Source organism: Tamandua tetradactyla, chromosome 3 (genome assembly GCF_023851605.1).
Source record: "Tamandua tetradactyla isolate mTamTet1 chromosome 3, mTamTet1.pri, whole genome shotgun sequence".
NCBI lineage: Eukaryota > Metazoa > Chordata > Mammalia > Pilosa > Myrmecophagidae > Tamandua > Tamandua tetradactyla.
In genome coordinates, this window is record NC_135329.1 from 183,982,871 (window position 1) to 183,999,017 (window position 16,147).

Genomic DNA, 16,147 nt, shown 5'->3' on the forward strand with positions numbered 1-16,147 from the left:
AATAGGGGTAGAGCATATGGAAACTGCAGGTCATGTGAAGGAATTTGGACTTTTCCTAAAACCAGCAAGGAGCCATCGAAGCATTTTAGCAGGGGAATGAAATGAAATATCACTTAAATGGTAAGGTGGAGTGTGAGTTGGAGGGAAGCAAGCCCCTTAGCAAGAGACTCTTAGAATGAACAGGGACAAGAAAATGGTAGCTTGGCAATATTTCTGGATAGAGATGGAAATTGTTGAATGTATTAAGGTAGTATCATTTTACGGAATTTAGTGCTAAGTTCGACGTGAGAAAAGGAAGAGGAAGGGGATACGCTATATTTAGAAAACTCAAAGGTTTAGAAGCTTATAGAAACTGGTACTTGAACAAAATGTTTTGTTTCTCCTATCATCTAATACTTCTTCCAGTTTTCTACTTTTACTTTTCTATCCTTCTGCTATTACTAAGATGCCAGTGAGGATTTCCTAGGCCTATTCATATTAAACTAATAACCTCTTCCTTAAATGTTGTCATACCTCTTTCCTGCCTTGTTTTTTCCTTAGATTAATCATTATCTAATGTACTATCTGATGTTATACTTACTCAAAAAATTTTCTGCCTCTCCCTTTAGAATGAGGGTAGGTATATATTTTTTCTTCTGTTTTGTTCATTGCTGCATTCCCAGTAGCAAGAATGTACTTGATATATAGGTGGTGCTCACTAATATTTCTGGATTGAATAAATAAATGACCACTTTAATATTGCAACTACTTCTGTCACTGTCACCCATGTCTTAGGGGTACAGTTTATATTTCTAGCGCATTTTCTTTACTGATTCACTAGTCCATTCAGTACCTTTTTCTCTACTGTGTGATAGACTCTTTTTGGTATTTAGGAAGGCTTAGTTAAGATGTGTTGCAGGTCAGATAAGTAGCAAATACACAGTTGAGACAGATTAGACCATTAAATGACTATCAAGTAAGATATGGTTAGCTCTGTAATAACAGGCTTCAATAAAGGCTTTGAGAACACCAAGTTGCTAGTCCAAAACTTAAGAGATGAGAGAGATTTCCCAAAACAACTGATATATGAGCTGTTATTGATTGATGAGAAAGAATTCAGCACATTTCAGATGATGGGAACAGGATGTACAAAGACTCAGAGGCATGAAGAAGCAGAGTAAAACCCAGGGAATGTGGAAGAGTCCCCTATAAATGGAGCATTTGATGAATATGGAGGAGGAACAATATAGGAGTAGCTGAGAAGAAGCCAGATTTTGTGGCATGGGGTTAGGTAGGCTTTTGTCAAGAGTTTTGAATTTTGCCTTATGAGGTTAGCTGGGTGCTAATGAAGCTTTGTAAGTGAAAGGGTGACATAATCAGATTTGTGGGTTATGGAGGGGAGAGTTCCACCAAGTGGCCTTGCTAAGTTGGCTGGGCAGGTATTATCCCATTTTAGAAAGCAGAAAACTGAAGCTTAGAATAAACCAGGTCCAAGGTTAAAAAGTCATAGGGGTTGAATTAAAATGCCACGTACTTCTTTGGACTTTTTTTTTTTTTTTATTAATTAACGGAAAAAAAGAAATTAACCCAACATTTAGAAATCATACCATTCTACATATGCAATCAGTAATTCTTAACATCATCACAAAGATGCATGATCATCGTTTCTTAGTACATTTGCATCGGTTTAGAAGAACTAGCAACACAACAGAAAAAGATATAGAATGTTAATAAAGAGAAAAAAAACTAAAAGTAATAATAATAGTTAAAAAAAAAACCTATAGCTCAGATGCAGCTTCATTCAGTGTTTTAACATGATTACTTTACAATTAGGTATTATTGTGCTGTCCATTTGTGAGTTTTTGTATCTAGTCCTGTTGCACAGTCTGTATCCCTTCTTATCCAGAGCTCAGTTCAGTGCACCAAGCTCAACTGTGACTGGTCAGAATAATAAAGAAGTCTCTAAGAGAAAGATAAAAGCTATGTAAAAATGCAGGAGATTACAAATGTCTAAATAGTAATTCTTCAGTTTATATAAGAATTTGTCACATTACTTATTTAATGATGAATTCTCTCTATACAGAAAATAGTTGTACAAAAGTTTCAGAAACTCTTCTGTTTCATGAAACAACACTCGCTGTAATTAGGATAGTACTAGTGTTGAGTGTTTTAAAAATCAAACCCTACTTATAGTCTGTGATGGCATTATTCATAGTAAATAATTGCCACATACACCGGATAACCTATCTGGCCAAATACTGCTCACCCCTGACAATACTCCCAGTGAGCAAAATCAATCAGTGAAGTGGGCCTTCTGGGTTCAATGGATGTAAATATGTGTTGATGACAAATTAAAAAGATAAGCACCTCCAAAATGTCTAAATTTAGTTCAGTCTTGTTTGATCTTCTGTCTCTAAATTATGAGATATATATTTTGATTTAAAAAGTGCCTTAGTCTCTTAATACTTGTGTGCTTTGTCTTTTTTTGAAGAAAAAGTTAATATTTTCACTGCACAGGAAAGTTGTATATTTAAGTCTTGGTTTTCCTGTATATTTAAGTCAGGCAGTGGTAAAGTTGGGCCTTTTGATCAGCTTTTTCCTTCATAAAATTAAAATAAATTCTATTTTTGAGTTAGCTTTCTATACTGGAAGTTAGTGGAACTATATCAACTCCTGAGTATGCTACTGGCTTAAATTGTGTCTAGGGTCCTGTCTTAGATTCCTCAGGCTCCCCTAATAAAGCACCACAAACTTAGTGGCTTTAAACAAGAGAAATTTATTTTCTCACAGTCTGGAAGCTAGAAGACAGGAATCGAGATCTCAGAAGGGCCATGCTTCCACTGAAGTCTCCAGAGATAAATCATGCCTCTTTCCTGGATTCTGATGGTGGTTTTTCTGGCAATTCATGGGTTTTTCTCTTCTTCAGTCATCACAAGGTGTTCTCCCGTTGTCTTCTGTCTGTATCCAGATTTTCTTTTATAAGGAGATCAGTCATTTGGATTAAGAGGACACCTTATTCTAGTATGACCTCATTTTAACTTGTCTAATTTAATCTGTAATGACCCTATTTTAAAAAATGGTCATACTCTAAAGCATTGGGAATTAGTATTTCAACTTCTCTTTAGGGGGGCAGTTCCAAAGCTTTTTATGCTAAAGCAAGTTTGTTTACTCTCAAACATTTCTAGGAAATAAAATTATGTTGTGCTATCAAAATATCTTGCTTTTTCTTATAAAGAATCTATTGAAAATGTGAAAGTTCTATTTTTAATAATATTTATCCCTTTTTAAGGTGATTCTCCATTAATCATTTATGCCTTTAACATACAGTATAATATATACCATAGCACGATATAGTATAATGTTTAACATTGCAAAATCTGAATAAACCTGATGCTATTTTAGGATAAATTTGAAATTAATCCTCAAATGTTACATTGTAATTTTAGATCCCCATTGGTTTTATTGGGAATACATAATAAAGGATTTCTATCTTTGCTCTTCTTCTTTGAAGGAAACTTGGGGCTCATTTGTACCTTTCCTCTCTTCACTTCTGATTTTATCCAAACCTAAATAGTGAACATTTTCTCTCCATAGGCGACTGCATTGTACCAGAAACTATATCCATATGCACTTATTTGTGTCTTTCATGCTGAGAGCTGCAAGCATCTTTGCCAAGGACAGAGTGGTCCATGCTCACATAGGAGTAAAGGAGTTGCAGTCCCTGCTGATGCAGGATGACCTCCAGAATTCCATAGATGCACCTTCTGTGGACAAATCAAAATATGTAGGTATTTCGCTGTTTTCTGTTATTACTGATGGGCACAATATTACAAATAAGAAAGTAAAATTCGACAGCTCACTAAATATGAGTTACCATGTTTGGGCATGTACAAAATGAAAAAAATGACCAATTTTTACTGATGTTACTATATCAATTCTGTCCTTAACCCTAATCCTAAGCATCATAATTTTAGATTATTAAAAGTACTTGGTCTTCTTTCCTCATGAACTTTTCTGGAAGGGAAACTGCAAAAAAACCAAAAAACAAACAAACAAACAAAAAAACCAACCACCTAAATAGAATAGCATGTGATATGTGGACTATAGCAACTGTCATGGCTTAGCACTTTCAAAAGTTAAAAACCCACCTGTAAAACCAGAAATTTGGGATTTAAAAGCCCATGTTATTAAGTTCTTCTACTGTGGATTCAAACACTTGTTCCAAAATAAGATGCCATGGTGCTTGATTATGCTCTTAAATGCCCTAGTGTTACTTACAGTCACCTGATAAATCAGTTAATTATATTGTTGAAGCCATATATGTGGTAGTTTGGTATAGTAGATTGATTTTCTTGGTGGTTCTAATTAATGCCGTGGTCTGTCCATTCACTTTGTCCTGTAATTTTGTAGCCCCTCCCAATTGTGACTCTGGGCAGACCTTGTGATTTGCTTGGCCTATAGAATGAAGTGAAAGTGATAGTGTACCAGTTGAGGCTAGATCTCAAAATACCTTGAATATCATCCTATTTTCTCTTAGAATACTGCCATCACCATGAAAACAAGTCTAGAGTAGTCTGTTGGAGGATGAGAGACCATGTGTAGCAGAGTAAAGTCATATTGACTAAGGTGATTAAAGACCAGCCAGCCTCCAGTTGACCTACCAGATGACTGCAGACATATGAGTGAGCCTGGCCAAGATCAGCTGAGCCCAGCCCAGACTGACAGAGCCACACAACCAATCCAAACACTTTACATTTTAAGCAAGTTTGTTTTAAGTCATTACATTTTAGGAAAGTTTGCTTTGCTGACCAGGACACTAGGAAAATGTTGGTCACCAGTGAGCATTCTCTAGGTTCTTAATTGATTCTTTTAATCCAAAAGATTCTTCACAGAAATTCCAAGAAGGTGTCAAGCTAGTAGTGTCTAATATACTTTCATTTCCCTTCTCATTAAATTATCCAAGAGGACATACAAAGTGGTAATATACATATCCAACATATTGGTAGACTTTTAGATGTATCAATATAGATATATATCTAATAGCAGTGGTAATTAAAAAAAACAAGTACACCAGAAACCTGGAGAAATGTCTCTGTCTGTTACTACAGTGTGACCTTCGGGTGGGGAATGGCAGACATTAATTCCATGGGAGAACTTGCTGCTGAGGAACAGAAAGATGTTGGGAGTTGCTGATGTATAAATATTCCTGCCCCAGTTTTACATTCTATGAAGAAGAAGCTCTGCCACCCTGAGGGTGTGGCAGTTAGAAGATGAAGGCCTGGTTTCTGCAACATCTGAGGCATATAAGACTAGATGAAGGTGTTCAATGAGTCAAAGAAATACATACTAGAAGGAAAAGAACCATTACTGCCTCTCAGCTCAAGTCCACCCATCCCCAAAGAAACTAGGAGACTTCAAATATCAGAAATACAATTCCTTATAAAAAGAGAGGCTCACACTATGAACCGATTTGTCTTACCACCGTATAACAAAGTTTAAGTATAATGTTTTTTCTAAAAACTCCAGTACTTGCATATTTACAAAATTCCCTGTGAATTAGCCAATAGAACAAAAAGGCATTCAAAATTCAGTTACCAGTTATTCAGAATATTGTGAAAATAAAACCAAGCACCATGAAAATTACAGCTATATAGAAAACTAATTAAAGCCAATAGGTAAATTTTAAACAACCCAAGTTTTGCACAATACGGGATTATTTTTAAAAAGTATAATACCCTCAGAGAAAATATCATATAGCTATTAAAATATGTTGAAGAATGGCTCACATTGTGGTTAACCTGAGTTATTGTATTAATTCAAAGGTAGCATCTACATCATTCTTACTCTGTTTTCTACTTTATTTTTCTTTGTTGCATTCATCTCCTATAACATAATATTACATGTTATGTGTGTTTATTGTCTTACTCCTCTACTAGCTAATAAAGTCACTAGTAAATTGAGCATGGCCAAAACTTTTGTACTCCCCAGACCTACAACAGTTTTTGGCATATAGCAGGTATTCAATAAATATTTCATGTCAAATTATACAAATGTAAGTGCTGATAATCTCAGCTATGTTAAAAAAAACTGCAAAAAGAGAGAGACTAGAATGAAATAAATTCGTGATAAAATAATGAATGTTTTCTTCTTTGTTTTTCTGTGCTTTCCAAATTTTATATGCTGATCATGTATTATTTTTATAAATAGGAAAAATTTAGTAAAAGTGACTTTTTTTAACTTTTAAAAGAAAAAAATCTTATTTTAATAATAGAATCAAACCTACAGTCTTAAAAATGCTATAGTTTATAATATAATAACTTTGCTTTGGTATCATTCAACCATCTTGACATTACTATGGTCAGGAGATACATTAGTTTATAAGAGAGAACTGCTTTTGATGGTCTAATGATGATAGAGTTCTAATTAGATGCAAATCTGGCTTATTTGTAACAGATTGGGTGCAAGATCGCTGTTGTGATGTTTATTTACTTCTTGGCTACAAACTACTATTGGATTCTGGTGGAAGGTCTCTACCTGCATAGTCTAATCTTTGTGGCTTTCTTTTCGGACACCAAATACCTGTGGGGCTTCACCTTGATAGGCTGGGGTAAGGCATCTACATTTCCTTTCCTTTTGAACTGGATTATGGATCTGAGGGCTTTTGGTCATGATTCTAGCATTTAGATGCTTGTCATTAGCCTTCTTTCAGTCATTTTCCTGAAGTGATTCCTCCTGATCTTATCTTTATCCTTCTTTCTGTCATGGCTCTATTATAGAGAAAAATTATTAAGAACAAATTTGTGATTCTCCAGTGGTTACAGATATTTAAAATTTTAATTCATGTTAGTATTCTAAAACCAGATTCCTGAAAAGATTCTTTGGAGGCAATTTAAGAAAGCACATAGTTAGCCATATGCATTTAGAACAGCTATGCTTTTATTATGTCAACATCTTAATTTACTAATAATTTTATCCTAGAAATTTTGATTTTTCAATTCCTAAGCCATAATAGCTTATCTTTGATTTTTACTTTAAGGTTATATAATAAGAATATCAAAAAAAAATTTATAGGGCTATTTTGACTGCATTGAACAAATATGAATTATGAGGTAATTATTTGGACTTGCCATGTCTTTCAGAAAGAATCATTCAAATTACTTTTGGCATGAATAATTAAAAACAAACAAATAAAAGAGATTCAGCCCATGTTCTAAAAATGGCTTAGAAGTACTGGAGGGATAATAAGACAAGGCCCAGATTCCATATGATGTGTAGAAAAGGATGTTGTTTGGTTGTTAAAATTTAAGAGAAAGTAAAACTTATTTGTGGGAAAACTCCATGGTAGATAGCAGAGTAGGGAGATCTAGGACTCGCTCCTCTTTCAAAAACAGCTATTGAACAGGCAGAAATTGTCTGAAACAACTCTCCTGGGGCACTGGAGGAAGGGGGAGCACTGCACAGCATCCAAAGAAGAGTAGGATGAAGAGACAGAGAGAAACTGGTAAAGAATTGTGAGTAACTCACTCCATGGCAGCTGCCAGTGCCCATCCCCCACTCGCTAGGTGAGCCACCAAGGGTCTGGTCCCTGACTAGATGCTGTGGACAAAGATGGATTTGGAGCTCCTCTTACCTAAGAACAGACAGAGGCATGGCAGAGTAACTATCCTGGCTTTTGATTGGCAAATTTAGATGGCTGGGTCCTGGCTGTGAACTGCTGATTTGGCCTGCCCTGGACAGGGACTCCTACAGCCATTGTTTCAACCCCTTCCCCAGTAGGTGCCAAGGTCGTGGATGTTAAAGACACAGGGCCTCCCAACTCTGCAAGTAAAATCATTACCCTCCCCACCATGTGGGACATGACATCCAGGGGTGGAAGTGTCTCTGGCAACATGGAAGGTGACTCCCAGGGATGAGCCTGGGAGTAGTAGGATCGATAATGCCATCCTGTTCAGAAGGGGGAAAAGAAATGAAATAAATAGGGTGTCAGTGGCTAAGAGAGTTAAAATGGAGTCGAGAGCCTACTCTGGAGGGTACTTTTACACAAACATCAGCTAGATATTGCTATTTATCATGGCTTGCCAACCCCCAATGAAAACCATTCCTGCCAACCCTAAGGAACACCTAGGGCTTTATCTGACAGTCTACAAAAGTTAATCACTATGATTATTTTCCAGAAACCTATAACCTCCAGATGGGTTCCTAGGCCAGATTAAGTCCTGAAACCCAGAGGGGCCAGCCTCTCTAGAATATCAACTAGTTCCATCTCCCTATCCCAAATTATGGATAACCTTTTCCATATAAAAAAGTTAGAATGGGCACAGTCTAAATACCCCTAAAGATTAGGAGAAAGATCAAAGGAGAAAGAGGAGTTATAACAGAGAAGATAGGATTTAACAAATGAGTATGACTGCTGAATCATTATATCGTTATTTCTTTTAGTCTCCAGCGTCTTGGAGCAGCTAGAAGGAAAAACCTAAAATGGTGGAATTGTAACCCATATCAAACTCTGAAATCTGTTCTATCACTATTAGTTACAATGTACTTTGAAATTTATTGCTTTTTTGTATATACATTGTATTTCACAATAAAAAGTGTTTTGAAAAAGGCAGAGTCCTTAAGGCTGTGGGGAACAGTTTGCTGAAGAACGCCATCTGGTAGGCAGACCAAGAAAGCACAGCTTTGGGGAACCATCCAGAGGGCTTTTTGGGGTCTTTCCTGACCCTCTCCCCATGGCTTTTTGGAACTGCTCTGAGCCCCCTTTGCAGGTCTTTGGCCCTGTTTAGGCTGGGAAATACTGACTTGGGAATATCCCCTCTGGGGTGACCCTCCTCCTAGAATTTGCCCTCCAGGAAAAAACAGCCAAAAACAATAAAAGAAAAGTTAAAGAAAAAAAAAAACACACACCAGAAACTATAGAGGCAAAACAAAACAAACAGAACAGATCAAGATTTCCAGAGGACAGAGGAAAGAAAGCTTTCTCCTAGGGGTGAAAAATTGCACAATTAGTGCAGTCTTACAAAATTGTACCACATACCCAGAGCAAGAATCAGATGAAGAAGAGATAACAAAATCAGATCAGTTAAATATGAGCTACTCTAAAGGTCTAGAAAAAGTTGAACTAAGTTGTCAAAGAAGAGCCTTAACACAAAGCCAGTCAACATTAAAACTTTAGGCAAGAGACAGAAACTGACCTTCAGAGTAAATTCATTAAGATAATCAGATGCCTAGACATTCAACACAAAATTAAATTCTAAGATACAGGAAGATATGGCCCAGTCAAAGCAACAAATTAAAACTTTGGAGGAGACACAGAATTTGGAACAATTAATCAAATATGTGGAGGCAAATATCCTAAATCATTTCAAGGAGATGAAGGAAGAGACAAAGGATATTAAGACACTGTGTGTATGTTGAATGACATGTCAGAAACAACAAGACAAATATTATCATACCTCATGCATATGGACTAACTATAATATAAAAACTCCATGCACTGAAGTTGAGAGTATGGGTTATCAGGTTGGAAACGGTCCTAGATTGTAAGCTCTTATAGCAATCACATATATTCAGGAATTGTATCAGTTATTTCTAAATTCTGATATACTGAGCTGTTTTTGTATAACGTGTTTGTTCCCAGAAACTTTGGATATTTATGTGACACCTGAGACTCAAAGTTAGAGCTCTGAACCTATGAAAGTCAGCAGTACTCCATACAGGAACTGCTTAAAAAATTGAAAAAGGAATCAGACTTTGACTATAGATATGAATGAAACTGATCTGGAGAGGACTGAGGTATATCAGAATACAGTGTAAGGGATAATATCATCCATATTTTAAAACTTCAACTTCTGTGTGAGATCAAAGGAAGAGATGTTTAGTTGGTACAAATTTATATTTTGGGTAGCACATTACCTAATATAACTTGTAGGGTCAGTTTAGTTAAACACCATAAGTACATGGAATCTTGAATAGGATGTGAGATTTTGTTGGTTTGTCCAGGTTATTGTGATGTCCCGATATGTCCAAGAATAATTTGGGCAGTTAATTAAGAAGTATTTGCAAAGTCCCCTTGGGGGACTGGGGAGAAAAGAGGAATTATTCAGCTTCCCCATTTGGAGAATTTCTGAATATCTTGCAAGCAGTGGGGACAACCAAATCAATAGGCTGAGCCCTCAATCTTGGGATTCACCCCTATGAAACTTATTGCTGCAAAGGATAGGCTAAGCCTACTTAAAATTAGGCCTAAGAGTCGCCTTCAGAGAACCTCTTTGTTACTCAGATATGGTCTCTCTCTCTCTCTCTCTCTAAGCTAACTCAGTAGGTGAACTCATTCCCCTCCCCCCACATGGGACATGACTTCCAGGGGTATAAATCTCCCTGGCAATGTGGGTTAGGACTCCCTGCTGAGCCAGGATCCAACATCATGGGGTTGAGAAAGTCTTCTTCACCAAAAGGGGGAAGAGAGAAATGAGATCAAATCAAGTTTCAGTGGCTGAGAGATTTCAGAATGAAGAGATTATCCGGTTATTTGGAGGTTATTCTTAAGCATTATATAGATATCCCTTGTTAGTTTATGGTATATTGATTGGTTGGAGGGCAGTACCTGAAACTGTTGAGCTGTGTTCCAGTAGCCTTGATTCTTGAAGACAATTATATGACAATATAACTTTCACAATGTGACTGAGATTGTGAAAACCTTGCATCTGATGCTTCTTTTATCCAGGGTGTGGGTAGATGAGTGAAGAAAAATGGATGAAAAATAAATAAATAATAGGGGGGATAAAGGGTAAAATAAATTGGTCAATAAGAGGGAAGGGTAAAGGGTATGAGATGTATGAGTTTCTTCATTTTTTCTTTTTATTTGTTTTTCTAGAGTAATGCAAAAATGATCATGGTGATGAATACACAACTAATGTGATGATATTGTGAGCCATTGATAGTACATCATGTATGGACTGTATATGTGTAGAAGATTTGTAAATAAAATATTTTTTAAAAAAGAACTGGGTGGGCATAAAGAAGAATTTGGAATTATGAAAAGAAAAATATCAGAACTTATTGGAATGAAAGGCACAACAAGAAATTAAGAATACACTAGAGATGTTATGGTTAAGCTCATGGGTCAACTTGGCCAGGTAATGGTTGCCCACTTGTCTGGTCAAACAAGCACTGACCTAACTGTTTCTGCGAGGACATTTTGTAAACTTAAATGATCAATAAATTGATTGCATTTATGGCTGATTACCTCTGCAATCAACTGAGGAGTGTCTTCAGCAATGAGAGCTGTTTAATCCAATCAGTGAAAGGCTGGAAAAGGAGAAGTGATGACTTCAGCAGTAAAAAGAGAGAATTTGCACCTTTTCCTGGGGAATTCATTGAAAACCTTCATCAAAGTTGCCAGCCTGTAGCCTACCTTATGGAATTTTGACTTATGCATCCCCATAGTTGTGTAAGACACTTATAAAATCTCATAATATTTATAGGTATCTCTTGTTGGTTCTGCTTCCTTTGAGAACCTTGATTAATACAGCTTTGATACCAGGAGTGGTTCTTGAAAAATAAAACCTTAAAAAAATGTTTTTTCTGCAATAGGTTTTCTACTCTGATTAGATTCAGAGACACTAATGACCCTGTTTCCAGTAATCAAGATGAAATTGGCAGTCCATGGTTGAGTTGGCAATAGATATATGCAAAATAATCTCCATTGGATTTTGCTACTCGTATGCTTAGAAGAGGCAAGGTTCTAGGTGAGAGCATTTTTGACACCTTGCAGAGTTTTGTGGCTTTAAGACATGTAATGATATTGGTGGGTTTTCCTATATACACTGGATACAGTTATAAAAGAAAGAGATGAGCTGAAGGCTTCATATTTGCAACTGAAGTGCCGTATGAAAGATGTAAAAGTTTCTATGTGTGTCCTGAAAGAAAATCTTATTTCCTGTGGCCATAGACTTCAAGTTTCTGAAAACCAGACCCAGAGTCTCATTGTATGAGTGCAAGAGTTACAGCATAAACTAAATTCTCAACCTTGCAGGGTGTCTGCTGTTAAAGTGAGAGCATGTTTGGAAAGGAATGGGATCCTAAAAATTGGAGTAGGAACATATGTGTTGATAATGATGGCAAAGGGGATATTGGAACCCTGGATTCTGCTGAGTCTTTTCTAGATAAACCTGTAATGGTATGCCCTGAGGAAACAGCACCCCCACCTCCAGCCTGCCCTAAGAAAACAGCCACCCAATCTCCAGCCTGCCCTGAGGATACAGCTACTTGACCTCCAGCCTGCCTTGAGGAAACAGTATCCTGACCTTCAGTCTACCCTAAGGAGTCTTCCATCCAACCTCCACCTAAAGAGATTAACCCTTCAGTGTCTACTAAACCTGTGTCCACCTTCCCTGGGGAAACGGCCCTCACTTCTCTGTCTTGAGAGATTAATCCTGTTTGACCAGGTGAAACTGCAATGGAATGCCCTGAGGTAATTGGCTTGAAGGACACTTCTGTTTCTTTTCATGGCCCATCCCCACCACCTATCTTTTCTTCAAGACCTGTAACTAAAGTACCAACAGGCCCTGAAAAGTAAGGTACAAAGTGTGACCCCTGAGGAAGTATGCTATACTCCAAAAGAAACTGCATGAGTTTTCCAATTTATATAGACATAAATCAGGGGAATATTTGTGGAAATAGATATTAAGGGTGTGGGATAATGGCAGAAGGAATATAAAGTAGAATCAGGCTGAATTTATTGTTATGGGCCCACTAAGCGAGCAAAAAGGTGGACTACGTTACCTGAGGTCGAAATGCCAGAACTCTGCTGGTATAATATAGATGAGGGGATCTAAAGGTTTAGAAAGATTGGAATTTTAGAGTGGATTTATCATGGAAGACCTGGTCACATACCCCAGGAATGCCCAGAGAACACATCTTTTACCAGGCTGTGGGGAATACATTTGTACTAGCTCCATCATCGCTAAAGAGTTCTGTAGTCACATTTCTCTGTGAAACTGGAACCCTGGATTTTGGGTTTTAGATATTACTGTGAGAACTACTGTCACTGAGCTGGAATCCTTAAACATGATGGGAAGGCTCAGATCCCGAGTTGGGAGAAGCCACCTGACAGGGCTTAATCACCAAAGATAAAGTGGGTGTGGCTGCCATAATGGACAGTGGTGTCAAAGTAGCAGTCAAAATAATCTGACTTGCAGAGACTTATTGTGTTAACTAATAGATCATGTGGCTCCTAGATGTAAAATAAATGGGCAGTCTACTTAATACTTGTTTGATCTGTGTAAGCAGAAAAGTTCTAGGTCAAGTGAATGAAAGTCTAACTTAAATTACAAAAACAGAGTTATGACTTTAATCAGTTCCCAGAACTGAGACAGTTCACAGACCCAGAGCCCCTTGAATGAAGGAAGGTCAGGTACCCTTGGGGAAGGACCCTATTACACTGCCACAAATTTATACTGTTAATCTTCCTCCCAGCTTTCCCCAAGGAGACCTATGGCCTTTTACCAGGGTTGCACTGGGGAAAAGGAAATGATCAGATATTTGGGGGATTACTAGACACTGGCTCAGAAGTGATGCTAATTCTAGGAGACTCAAAACATCACTCTGGCCCACCAGTCAGAGTAGGAGTTTGTGTAGGTTATTGATGGAGGTTATCAATAGAGTTTTAGCTTAGGTCCATCTCACAGTGGGTCCAGTGGATCCCTGGATCCATTCTGCGGTTATTCCTCCAGTTTTGGAATGTATATTGAAATCGATATACTCAGCAACTGGCAGAATCCTGACAATGATTCACTGATTCACGGAATAAGGCCTATTATGGTAGGAAAGGCCAAATGGAAGCTGCTAGAACTGCCCCTACTTAGCAAGATAGTAAATCAGAAGCAACACTGGGTTCCTGGAGGCATTTTAGAGATTAGTGCCACCCTTAAGGACTTGAATGCAGGGGTGGTGACTCCCACCACATCCCTATTCAATTCTCCTATTTGGCCTATGCAGAAAACAGATGGATCTTGGAGGATGATAGTGGATTATGGTGAATTTAACCAAGTGATGACTCTAATTGCAGATGCTGTTCCAAATGTATCATTGCTTGAGCAAATGAATACATCCCCTGGTCCCTGGTATGCAGGTATTGATTTGGCAAATTTTTTTTCTCAATTGCTGTTAGTAAGGACCCCCAGAAACAATTTGCTTTGAGGTGGAAAGTCCAGCCCCTAACTTTACTGTCCTACTTCAGGGGTATACAGCTTTCTAGCCTTATGTCATAATCTTGACTGCAGGGATGTTGATCATTTCTCCCTCCCACATGACATCACACTGGTCCATTATATTGATGGTACCATGTTGACCGGACCTAGTGAGCAAGAAGTAGCAATTACTTTAGACTTATTAGTAGGGCATTTTCATGTCAGAGGATGGGAGATGATCCAACAAAAAATACAGGGGTCTTCAACCTCAGTGAGATTTTTAGGTGTCTGCAGATGTGGAGCATGTTGAGGTATCCCTTCTACAGTGAAGGATAAGTTGTTGGATCTGTCTCCTCCTACGAGCAAAAAAGAGGCACAATGCCTAGTTGGCTTCTTTGGATTTGGGGGACAACATATCCCTCATTTGATGTGTTTCTTCGTCCCATTTACTGAGTGGCCAGAAAAGCAGCTGGTTTTGAGTGGGATTGGAAAAAAAGGAGGCTTTGTGACAGGTCTAGGTTGCTGTACAAGCTACTCTGCCATTTGGGCCATATGATCCAGCAGATCCAATGCTGCTGAAAGTGTTAGTGGCAAATAGAAATATTGTCTGCAGCCTTTGGCAAGACCCCATAGGAGAATCACAACACAGACCCTTAGGATTTTGGAGTAGAAACTTGCCGTCCTCTGCAGGTAACTATTCTCCTTTTGGGAAACAGCTTATAGACTGCTATTGGGCCTTAGTAGAGACTGGGTCAGCAAGTTGCCCATGAGACCTGAGTTTCCTATCAGGAGCTAGGTTTGTCTGACTCACTAAGCCACAAAGTTGGGCGCACACAGCAGCTATCATAAAATGGAAGTGATATATATAAGATAGGGCTCGAGCAGGTCCTGAAGGCACAAGTAAGTTACATGAGGAAGTGGGCTAAATGCTCATGTCCCCACTACTGTCACATTACCTTCTCTTTTCCAGCCCACAGCTCTGGCCTTAAGGAAATTCCTTATGATCAATTGAGTGAGGAAGAGAAAACTTGTTTACAGGCAGTTCTACAGAATATATAGGTACCACCTGAGAGTGGACAGCTGCAGCTTTTTCTAGGACATCCCTGAAGCACAATGGTGAAGGGAAATCCTCCCAGTGGGCAGATCTTTGAGCAATGCTCCTGGTTGTTCATTTTGCTTAAAGGAGAACTGGTTGGAGATGCATTTGTATATGGATTCACGGGATATTGCTAATGGTTTGGCTGGATGATCAGGGTCTTGGAAGGAACATGATTGGAAAATTGGTGACAAAGAGGTCTGGGAAAGAGGTGTGTGAATAGACCTTTCAGAATGGGAAAAAAACATGAAGATATTTATGTCCCATGTAAATGCTCACCAGAGGGTGATTTCAGCCCAGGGAGATTTTAATAATAAGTGGATAAGATGACCCGTTCTGTGGATACCAGTCAACCTCTTTTCCCAGCCACTCCTTTTATTGCCCAAAGGCTCGTGAGCAGAGTGGCCGTGGTGGTAGGGATAGAGATTATGCATGGACTAGTAACAAGGACATCCATTCAATAAGGCCAAACTGGCTTTAGCCACTGCTAAGTGTCCAATCTGCAGCATATACCCACACTCAGCCCCCAATATGGCACCATTCCCCTAGTGATCAGCCTGCTACCTGGTTTTAGATTGATTACATTGGACCCCTTCCATGATGGAAGGGGCACCAATTTGTTCTAAGGAGTAGACACATACTCCGGACATGGGTTTGCCTTCCCTGCATACAAAATGTCTGCCAAAACAACCTTCTGTGGATTTACAGAATACCTTGTCCACCATCATGGTATTCCATACAGTTATTGCTTCTGATCAAGGAACCCACTTCACAGCAAATGAAATGCTGGAATTGGTACATGCTCATGGAATTGTTTGATCTTACCATGTTCCGCATGTCCTGAATCAGCTGGATTTATAGAATGGTAGAATGGCCTTGTGAA

At 38.3% G+C, this 16,147-nt stretch overlaps 1 protein-coding gene across 1 annotated transcript in view; it reads left to right on the forward strand.

Moving 5' to 3' along the window:
* Nucleotides 1-16,147, forward strand: part of PTH2R (parathyroid hormone 2 receptor) — an 89,401-nt gene that overhangs the window by 25,523 nt on the left and 47,731 nt on the right. Inside the window, exons 6-7 of the mRNA XM_077151792.1 lie at nucleotides 3,574-3,763; nucleotides 6,433-6,586. Of these exons, the coding sequence (XP_077007907.1) occupies nucleotides 3,574-3,763; nucleotides 6,433-6,586 (344 nt within the window). The remainder of the gene's footprint in view (nucleotides 1-3,573; nucleotides 3,764-6,432; nucleotides 6,587-16,147) is intronic.